Genomic DNA, 11,875 nt, shown 5'->3' on the forward strand with positions numbered 1-11,875 from the left:
TTGACGACTTTTGCATCGGAGGTGGTTGACCGTCGTTGACCGCCGCGTTGACCGCCCACTGACCGCCGCTTGTGGCGGCGTATTCGACCATATTTCGAGTTTTTATTATCCAGGTGATGATCTACGCATCCTTAGGGTCCTTACGAGCGTTTTGATATATTACAATGTCATTTTAGAAAACGTTGATAAATAGTGGATTTACGTTTTGACGTTACTATTTAACGTTTTTACGTTTTATCTTCGGTTTACGATCCGCTATGATCCGACCGTCAGATTTACTTCAAATTTGAATATGTTAATCGTATGACTGTCCCGATGACTTTGTTTGGTCACGGGCGAAGATCCGACCGTTGGATCTTCGTATAATTGTGAAATAGTGATTCGGAAGGCGATTCGTGAAAATCTGACCGTCGGATTTTCGTATAATTTTGAGGAGATGTTTGTTAGAGTGATTCAAGAAGATCTGACCGTTGGATCTTCGTGATAATTTTGGAGGATGATCCTAAGGGCGATCCGTGAGGATCCGACCGTTGGATCATCATATAAATTCGATCTGACCGTTGGATCATCATTAAATTAGAATCCGACCGTTGGATTTCCGTATATGTGTGGTTTATGAATGATTGCTAAGTTAAGATCGTATCTGACTAGGTGATTGACGGTTTGAGTTGGTGGACGATTGTGGATCGTATTTTGAGCTGTTAAGAAGACGCAGCGGGATTAGAGGTGAGTAAATCTCACATGGTTCATATTACGAACCAAATGTCGTTAATTTCTTTATTTATATTGTGATTGAAGTGAAAATGTGTTGGAATTACATTATATCATGTAATTGTTGTTTTTTTTGTGAGAAAACATAAGTGAGTTGAAGTGTAACATTTGAGTCAGATAAGACATTTTTTTTAAATGTTTTGATCTACGGATCTTGTCACAAGTGGTGATTGAGGCAAGATTTTCGTAAGCGTGAACCTTGGCCAAGGTGACACATTACGTAAAATTCAGTTAGAGCTCTAGTCTGTCTGCCATAGTATGACATGAATCAGCGAGTTGGACTACTCGGGATTCATGAATACAGTATGACATGAAAGTAGAGAGTTGAATTACTCTTGATCATGAATACATTTTTGAAAGTTAACGTATGACATGAAAGTAGAGAGTTGAATTACTCTTGATCATGAATACATTTTTGAAAATTTCTAGTATGACATGAATCAGCGAGTTGGACTACTCGTAATCATGAATACAGTATGACATGAAAGTAGAGAGTTGAATTACTCTTGATCATGAATACACCTTTATTATTTAAAATGTGTCGAGTGGTGAGTGATGAGATTTGTTGGAAAATGGTTTGGAAATGGAGGTGGAATGATTTGTTTTGAGTTGGGTTGAGTGGTAAGGATTGAGGTTGGGGGTGTTTACTTGAGTTAAAGTATTTGTGAGATAATAAAATCAACCTTTCCTTCTTGTTTACTCATACGAGCTTTGCAAAAAGCTTACCGGGTTTTGTGTTGTTGCAATCCCGGTACACTATTCAAACGGTGTAGCGGGTAATCCTACAGGTCAGGAAAATCAGGAAGGTGATCGAGCTGCGTAGAGTAGCTGCATTTGTGTGAATCTGACTTTCTTTTGTGAGGTGTGTTATGCTCATTTGAGCTACATTTATATTTGGAGAAAGTGTGCTGTAATCAATAAACTCCTTGAGGATTTGGTTATGTAAGATTGGGTGGTGTGAGGTGTGTTTGTTCTGAGAAAAAAAAAATTCAGAATGTTATTGTAATAATTATTATTCATGTTTCGGATTTGAATTTGTTATTCAAAATTCGGGGCGTGACACAGCTTACGTAGGGAGTTTCATACTTGCTCACGTCATAATAGTATATGATATTAAAATCAAATCTAATGCCTTTGTTAGTATCCTAGGTATAACTAAGATTCAACTAACACATTTTTGTCATTACTTTCAAAAAAAAAAAAAAAACGCATATTTGACATTGCTATTCATTTCAATAAATTCATAATTCATGATCAGCTAATTAATAAGGTTCACACCACAAAAATAATGGAAATTATTCTATGCACCGACGGTGCAAGTGACCCAACCCTTATAAAATAATCTCAACCCTTGATATTTATTATCAACTTTATTTTTAATAAACAAAAAATGTATTTAATGCAATCTAACCATTCATTTATGTTGGTGCAAGTGCACGGCGGTGCTCTGAATAATCTCTCCAAAAATAAGGTTGAAAATGACCCGAAAACAACAAATTAAAGTCTTGAAAAAGCTGCATGCATGTGCATATGTATGTTCAGAAATTAAAATGAAAAAAAGGAGTTCAGAAATTAAAATGAAAAAAAGGTGTTCAGAAATTAAAATGAAAAAAAGGTGATGCTTCACGTACATTTCCATCAGACCAATAATCAGTTGGAAGTACATGCATTTACTAGTGCCCTACTGGTCCCATTTTTGTCTGCGCATCTGATGATATCGCTGTCAATTACTACTAGACAAAATACTACACTACTAATTTTCGTCGCTGCGTTGCTATTGGCCTTAGAAGTTGTGTGTGTGTGTGTGAAAGAGAGAGAGAGAGAGAGAGATCAGAGATGGCCTATGTTATTTTACAAAAATCTCAGGTTAAAAGCTCGAATCTGGTCCCTTTCATGCATAACCAGATATACGTGGCGCCACATAGGTTATGAAAGATAATGACAAGTGCATTATGAGTAGAGTAGTAAATAAATTCTTGGGTCCCATTATACGAGGCAAAATTGCAGACGACACAAATGAAATTATAAAAATTTGGTTTGAGGTTTATTAATTTGATTCTGTATAGGGTCAACATGATAATAACATGAATTTTAATAGTTTCGCTTTGTATTAAACCATTAACACGATAAGAATCATAAATATAAAGATATTATTGTAAGTTTAAGTTTCTCTCTAATATATATTAGAAACCCTAATGCACGATGCATCTCTCTAATTGATCATAATTTATTTCTCAATTTTCACAAAAACAACTTCAACTCTCAATTTCCAAAAAGAAAAAGGTACCTCAACTATATTAGATTTATTTGTGCTTCTTATGTTACTCTAATTATAAGATTTTGTAAGTTAAGTTTTAACTGGGTTTTGATGGTTAACACAAAACTTAATGGTTCAGTTTTGGTTTTACCATCCTTCATACGTTAACTTAACAATTTGTTATCATGTTTCACGATAAATATGTGAAATGAACTGAATACTACATGAGACAGTGTTTTTCCAAGTCTAGGTGAGTTAGACAAGAATTATACTTTTGCAAATCAATATAACCTTTACACTTAGTCATGATCGAAGTAATTCTTCTTAATTAGCAGGCCTGGCCTTGCTGCTGGGCAGCCTTGGCGACAATCTAGGGCCACAGATTAAATGGGGCAACAATGAGTTGATTGACTTGTCTTTTTGTAGTTTTGAATAATATCTAGCTCAGGACAAATGACATCCGCAGATCACTACTCCTTACAATATGTAGTATATATATATTTTTTAATGATTTTGACCGACTTGTCTTTGTGTCTAGTTTTAAATAATATCTAGTTTCTGGACAAAGACATATCTTTCCTATGAGTTGTTGTAATTATTAGTTCTTATTTTCATTATTAGGATGAATATCAATTTTTTTCTTTTGAGATGATCACTTCATATATGCAGATCATGATTGCTCATAGAGTTTGCCACACCCAAGAGAACCCATTCTTTTTCTTCTCATTAAAAAGAACCAATTCATGTAGTTGAAAATAAGTTTTCACAATAACACGATGAAATTAGATGCTAATACATTTTTAATTGAAAATACATTGAGAAAAAAAGATAATTATATATACCTTGTTGACAAGTCTTGCGAAATAAGAACTCTTTACAAGACTTATATTTGAGCTTATCAATATAAAAGTAAAGGACTTAGGGATAATTCTCACCCGGGATCTTGAAAGAATCAAGACGACCCTACTTTGGGGAAAAGGAAACACTGCAAACTAGTATGTAGTTTAGTAATAGGGCATTGCTTTCAACAAAATATTTACAAAATTTCAAGTTCAGATCGTCTCTTATTTCGATAAAAGAAAAATGATTGAAAAAAAAAGTCATGAAAAGCTGTATGTATATTTATGTTCAGAAAAGAGAAGATAAAAAAAGTTATGTGTTTGTAATATGCCCTACTGGTCCCAAAATTGTATGCAACACTTATGAGGACAGGAACCAAGTAATTAATCATATTTGCAATCACTTGCTATAAAAACGCTACTTGTACGTAGTTGATTTCTCCTTCTCAATTCTTATTAGTTAATGAAAGTACTTGATTACTACACTAATAGTAGTATTTCAATGCATTGCCTCGGTAAGTAAGTAATCAGTATCGTATAATAATTAGGTCAAATGGGTACCAGCTGAGAAGGAGCCACGAAGTTTTCAATTGAGCTACCGAAAATTAGGGCTGCAATATGATTGACCTATATATGGACGAAAACTAATCCTCCTCGATCTTAAGTCTTGATAAATGATATCTGGAGGGTCAGTAAAGCATGCAAACAACCTATATTGGTAATTACGTAAGTAAAAATATGATCCAGAACGTACAACACCATTACGAAAACGAAAAACATAAAGTAGTCTAATGTCGACAATTTGAGCGCTTGCATAGTCCTCCTCAATCTTAGCCATGGAAAATTCTAGTCGCTGTAAGAATTAAAGAACTATACCACCGGCAGGGAATATCTCTCTACATTAACAGCCTTATCAAGTTATCAAAACCTTGTTGAATAGCACAATCCATCATATATATGTAGAATCGCTGTAAATCTGTATGTAATTAGGATTTTATTTAATTAGGATATCCTGTAATTATGGAAAGATTGTTTCCTATTAGAGTTAGACTACTCCTTTGTACTTGTATATATACCCTCATTGTGGGATGAATAGAATTATCGAATTAACCCTGAATTGAAGTATTCTTTTATACTTGGTATCAGAGCACCACAAACCGCTGCGTACCACCACCGTTGAAATCAAACCATCCTGAATTTCAAACCACCATCACCCTACCTTTTTTCGAAGAAAAAAAAAAAAAAACTTTTTTTTCAAAAACATTCATATCCATCTTGAAACCCTTGAAAATCCAATCCTGCGAAAATCATGAATTCCTCAATGATGCAATCAGAGAAACAGGCTATGGGGCATTCGGTGACTACCGAATTTTCTGTTATGGCTCAACGCAAACAGGGTCCTCTAGGCTTCTCAGGACCTTCTCCACACCATCCTCTAGGTAAACCAAATCCATATGCAAACAAAAGGTGCATTATCTGTGGGGAATTAGGTCATAGCAAGGAGCGGTGCTATGAAGTGATTGGTTACCCTGATTGGTGGGAGTTCACCAAGAAACCGCGAAAGAATCTGGGCAAGGCCGCTGTTGCTACTACAGAGAAAGTTTACCTAGACAATGCCTCTGCTAATGTAGCGCAGTCAGGTATGAAGGGTAAGGTTACTTTTAATAGTACATGGATAATTGATACAGGTGCATCTGACCATATGACCAATGACCCAAGTCTTGTGAAAAACCTTAGACGTTCCCCTCAAGCCGTTGTCTCTACTGCTGATGGTACTCCAACTCCGGTCACCGGAGAAGGTTCTATTGCTTTATCTGATATCTTAACCCTTGAATCTGTCTTAGTTGTTCCATCACTAGCTTATAATCTCCTGTCTGTTGGTCAAGTTATTTTAGCTCTTGCATGTATTGTGACCTTCTATCCGTCTTTCTGTGTGTTTCAGGACATTCTGACTCGACGGATTCTTGGTTATGGTGTTAGAAGGGGGAAATTATACTATCTGGATCTGACAGAGACTGGAAAGAAACAGAAGCATCTTTTGGGACAAGCTAATCAGATCAACGGGGTAGAGAATGCGAAGAAGCTGTATGGTTATGGCATCGCCGTTTAGGTCATCTCTATCCTTTCGTTATCTTAAGAAGCTGCAACCTCAATTGTTTTCAGTTGTTAGTGATTTGGATTTCCACTGTGACATCTGTGAACTGGCCAAGAGTCACAGTATTTCATATTCACCAAGTCTTAATAAAAGTCCTGTTCCTTTTATGAAGATTCACTCCGATGTCTGGGGTCCTGCGAAAATTCCTTCTCTTTTTGGAGCTCGGTATTTTGTAACGTTTATTGATGATTGCACTCGCATGACATGGGTGTCATTACTGAAGAATAAGAGTGATGTATTTGGAATGTTTACCGAATTTCACAAAATGGTGGCAACTCAGTATCAACAATCCATCAGAGTGTTTCAGTCTGACAATGGTGGAGAGTTTGTGAATGGCCCTATGATTGAGTTTTGCCGGTCACATGGAATTCGTCATCAAACCTCCAATTCTTATACTCCTCAACAGAATGGTTTAGCAGAACGGAAGAACAGGCAGTTGATGGAAGTTGTTCGTGCTTCCTTATTTGGCATGAATGTACCTCGGTCCTATTGGGGAGAAGCAGTAAAATCAGCAGCATATCTTATCAACCGTACTCCTTCACGGGTGATTGAGTTTCAGAATACTCATCAGAAGCTTCATACACTTTTGACCATCCCTTCTATGCCTAATTTGGAGCCCCGGGTGTTTGGTTGCACAGCCTATGTTCATATTCCCAAGCCTCAACGCAGCAAGCTTGATCCCCGTGCCCGTAAATGTATCTTTGTTGGTTATGCTGACTTCCAGAAGGGTTATCGATGTTATGATTCCCTTACTGGCACTATACATGTCTCTCTTGATGTTGCTTTTCGTGAATCCGAGCCTTATTACTCAGGGGGAGCTTCTCAGTCTTCCCTTCAGGGGGAGAGAGGTTGTGAAGGGAACCCTCGTTCTATTATTGATTTTGATGTCTTTGAAGACTTGGAAAATTTGGAGGATACATTTGAGGGTAGAAATTTGGAAACAGAAAATGCAGTTGCCGAACAGAGCATTGTGAATTCCGAAATAGACAATACGACTGCCGAACGAAGTGTTGCGAATTCCGAAACAGAAAATGCGACTGCCGAACAGATTGTTGTGAATTCCGAAACAGAAAATGTAACTGCCGAACAGAGTGTTGTGAATTCCGAGACAGAAGAGACGAGTTTTCTGGATAGTTTGAATCAAAATCAAGACGTATCTGAAGCTCACACACAAGATATTCCCCCTTCTGCATCACCAACTGAAGATCCCGGTCAGAATGATCCTCCTCAGGTACCCCTAAACTTTAATGAATCTTCTGGGTTAGAAAGTGTCGAACCTAGGAAATCACAAAGGGTTACCAAGGGAATTCCTAAGAAACAATATGAACCAGATATCAAAGCCAAAGCTAAATACCCTATAGCTAATTTTATGTCTAACCATAGGATTTCTGGGTCACATGCACTTGTTGTTGATCAATTATCTACTCTATCTATTCCTAGTAACGTGCAGGATGCATTGACGGATCCAAAATGGATAAAGGCGATGAATGAAGAATTGGAAGCTCTTCAAAAGAATGCAACATGGGAGCTAGTACCTATGCCGGTTGGAAAGAAGACTGTAGGGTGTCGTTGGGTATTTACTGTGAAGCTTAATGCAGATGGAACTATTAGTAGATACAAGGCGAGGTTGGTTGCCAAAGGATATACACAACGCTATGGGATTGATTATGAGGAGACTTTTGCACCTGTGGCAAAGATTAATACTATCCGGATTCTAATCTCACTTGCAGCAAACAAAGATTGGCCCTTGCACCAGTTTGATGTGAAAAATGCGTTTCTTAATGGGAATTTGGAGGAAGAAGTGTACATGGATGTGCCCCCAGGTGTTAAGAATTACCCAAGTGACGTTGGCAAGGTGTGTAAATTGGAGAAGTCTTTGTATGGCCTGAAGCAGTCTCCAAGAGCTTGGTTTGGAAGATTTTCAAAGTCCATGAAAGCCTTTGGGTACAGACAGAGCAATTCTGACCATACCTTGTTTATCAAACGCAAGAATGGTAAGATTACAGCTCTTATTGTGTATGTTGATGACATGATTGTTACAGGGGATGATCCGAAAGAGATGAATGAATTGCAAAAGTATATGTCAAAGGAGTTTGAAATGAAGGATCTGGGACAACTGAAGTATTTTCTGGGTATTGAAGTTGCAAGGTCTAAGAAGGGGATTTTGCTTTCACAAAGGAAATATGTCCTTGATTTACTTGCTGAAACAGGGATGCTGGACTGTAGACCAATGGAGACACCCATTGAGATGAATCACAGACTTGCTATTTATCCTGATCAAGTTCCAACTGACAAAGGGAGGTATCAACGTCTTGTAGGAAGGTTGATTTATCTTTCACATACTAGACCTGATATTGCTTATGCTGTGAGTGTTGTTAGTCAATTTATGCATTGTCCTAGTGAAGAGCATATGGATGCAGTCTTTCGTATTTTGAAGTACTTGAAGATGGCGCCAGGTAAAGGGTTACTGTTTCAGAAAAAAGATGAATTGGAAGTTGTTGGGTACACAGATGCAGATTGGGCTGGTGATAAAACTGACAGACGTTCTACATCTGGGTACTTCACTTTTGTTGGAGAGAACCTTGTCACTTGGCGTAGCAAAAAGCAGAAAGTTGTTGCCAGATCAAGTGCAGAAGCTGAGTTCTGAGGTATGGCACATGGAGTCTGTGAAATGTTGTGGATTCGTAATGTCTTGAAAGACCTGGGTTACAAGCTTAAAAAGCCTATGGATTTGCATTGTGATAATACAGCTGCCATTGAGATTGCACATAATCCAGTTCAGCATGATAGAACAAAGCATGTGGAGGTTGACCGTCATTTTATTAAAGAAAATCTTGACAGAAAGGTTATTCGCTTTCCATTTGTAAACTCAGAGGAACAATTAGCTGATGTTCTTACTAAAGGAGTGTCCAGGAAGGTATTTGACAGCTCAGTTGACAAGTTGGGCATGATAGACATCTATGCACCAACTTGAGGGGGAGTGTAGAATCGCTGTAAATCTGTATGTAATTAGGATTTTATTTAATTAGGATATCCTGTAATTATGGAAAGATTGTTTCCTATTAGAGTTAGACTACCCATTTGTACTTGTATATATACCCTCATTGTGAGATGAATAGAATTATCGAATTAACCCTGAATTGAAGTATTCTTTTCTACTATATACAGCAAACAACCAAAGCCAATAAGGTTAGAAATATAAACCAGACAAAAAGACGGAGGAATCGAAACCCTCCATCCCCTTGATTTACTTTTCACTCCTCATTTGCTAGATACAGTAAACTTTCTAATTATATTGATAAGAAAGTTAAAAAAAAATATCCCTATTAAAGGCCTTCAAGAAGATGTGATAGCTTCTGAATAAATTGTCCTAGACTTTAGATTGTGTTCTATTTCAAGTTAGACGTGTAAGGGGCCAATTTCATTGAACAAAAATCTCACTTTTAGAAGCTCGAAATTAGTCAAATCAATCAAGCTAATATGATAGCTTAATAAATTGTCCCTAGTACACGTGAAACACATAAATTATTTATGAAATATTAATAAAATTTGAAAACATGGATCAGGCCCTACCAGTTGAGCTAAGCTGTATGATATTCTGCCGCTATAAATATGCAAGTGTTCTAGTAGAAATATGAACCAAACAGAAAGAGAAAACCAATCAAAAACATAAGAGATAATGGAGGTAGAGCAAGTTCTTCACATGAATGGCGGAGATGGCAAAACAAGCTACGCAAACCACTCACTTCTTCAAGTTAGTCTCTCTCTCTCTCTCTCTCAAATTTTCTTAATGAAAAAGATTAACATGGTCCTAGCTGTTTTAATTTCTTTTAGAGAGCTGTGATTTCGACGGTGAAGCCTATTGTGGATGCAACCATAGAGGAGCTCTGCAGCACTCTCTTCCCGGAGTGTCTGAAAATAGCGGACTTGGGATGCTCTTCGGGGCCCAATACCCTACTGGTAGTATCAGACATCATAGCCAACATCCAGAACACGTTTCGAAAGCTCAACCTTCCCCCGCCATCGCTCCAAGCATTCTTGAATGACCTTCCCCGGAACGATTTCAACACGGTGTTCAGGTCACTGCCTGGCTTCTATAACAAGCTCGATGAAGAACATGAGAACAAGTCGGGTCCTTGTTTCATTGCAGCAATGCCCGGTTCCTTTTATGGGAGGCTCTTTCCTGACAACTCTCTCCACTTTGTTCATTCTTCTTATGCTCTCATGTGGATCTCTGAGGTAAATACTCTTGATTGTGGTTTGTACGTCGGTTTTGTTCTTCTTCTTGTTTTTTTTTTTTCCTTCTTTTTTTTAAAGAAAAATCCTAGTTCAAACTAATCTATTATGCTAATATATGCCTCAATGATTGACTAATGGAAATTCAACATGATCTCTATGCGCAGGTCCCAAAAGGTTTGGTAACGAAAGGAGGAGAGGGACTGAACAAGGGGAACATATACATAGCCAAGACAAGCTCACCCGCTGTGTTTAATGAATACTTTGAGCAATTCAAAAGGGACTTCACAGTCTTTCTGAGGTCTCGGGCACAAGAGCTAGTCCCGGGAGGTAGTATGGTCCTCACAACAATGGGCAGCATAAACAGCAAAGATCCCCTCTGCATTTGGGAATTTGTCGGATTAAAACTTCATGACATGGTTTTAGATGTATGCATGTGCCATGCATTAGATTTCTTCATTTTGGGTACGATAATCTTTCTCTTACTAACATACTATGATGAATTTTTCAGGGTTTGATTGAAGAGGAAAAATTGGACACATTCAATTTGCCATACTATGCACCAACAACGGATGAGGTGAAAGAGGTAATCGAGGCTGAAGGTTCTTTTACCCTGCAAAACCTCGAAGTTTTCAGAAATGACTGGGACTCTTATATAAAACAAGCTAACTGTGGCTTTGACAAGAATGCGAGGGCAGCAGTACTGTCCACTGACATAAGAGCTGTGGGAGAGCCTATTCTTGCCAGCCAATTCGGAGAGGAAGCCATGGACGATTTGTTTCGCAGGTTTGAAGACGATGTTCTTGATCACATGGAAAAGGAGAAGTGCCAGTTCATTAACCTGGTTATCTCGTTAACTAAGAAGCGTTGAATATGAATGTGCTGCAGAGATCTATTGCTTCTGTTTATTGGTGGATTCCCTGTTTTATTGTTTTGTTGAATAAATTTTCATATTGTAGTGTGCAATTCCTAGCTAGCCTTCAGCTCCTGCAAGGTTTAGGCCCATCCCGATTTGGTTGTCAAGTTTAAGAATACTTGGTAGTCTATTTGAATTCTGGAAATGAATTATGATTAAAGGCGTGCAAGTATACAATATGAAGCCCATGCGTATTTTGCTGCTACAAATATGCAAAATTCCAGTAGGTACCTTCGTATATTGCTCTCTAGCTATCTCTACTTGGTGTGGTGGGAGTACGTTCTTCATGCTTCCATTATGTTTTCTAAATCCTCTTATATTTCGCTATATATATATATATATATATATATATATATATATATATATATATATATATATATATATATATATATTTTTAAGGGATCGCTTATTAGACTCACTTTTTAAATTCCAACCGTTCAATTTTTAGGTCTATATGAGTAAATCACCTCTGTAAATTTTCAGCCAAATAGATAATAGTTAAGGCATCCATAACATGCATGAACGGTTCAGGTTAGACAGATTCGGTTTGTCCATTGATTTAATCTAGCTAGTTCGATATCTTAACGATCATCAATTTTGTTAAAAATTTCCAAAAGTGATCTTAGGACCTAAACACTGAACGGTCGAGATGCCGAAATGCGATCGAAAAGTAGGTCTCACAAAGAATCCCTTAAATGACC

The 11,875-nt window shown here is 37.5% G+C and overlaps 1 protein-coding gene across 1 annotated transcript; it reads left to right on the top strand.

The window, feature by feature from the left end:
- Positions 1–9,616: 9,616 nt before the first annotated feature.
- LOC133740428 (S-adenosyl-L-methionine:benzoic acid/salicylic acid carboxyl methyltransferase 3-like) lies at positions 9,617–11,353 on the top strand. Its single transcript, XM_062168384.1, has 4 exons — positions 9,617–9,776; positions 9,857–10,261; positions 10,426–10,686; positions 10,770–11,353. Exons 1-4 carry the CDS (start codon positions 9,702–9,704, stop codon positions 11,127–11,129), a joined length of 1,101 nt encoding a protein of 366 aa, XP_062024368.1. The 5' UTR covers positions 9,617–9,701; the 3' UTR covers positions 11,130–11,353.
- Positions 11,354–11,875: the final 522 nt, after the last annotated feature.

Source organism: Rosa rugosa, chromosome 3 (genome assembly GCF_958449725.1).
Source record: "Rosa rugosa chromosome 3, drRosRugo1.1, whole genome shotgun sequence".
Taxonomy (NCBI): Eukaryota; Viridiplantae; Streptophyta; class Magnoliopsida; order Rosales; family Rosaceae; genus Rosa; species Rosa rugosa.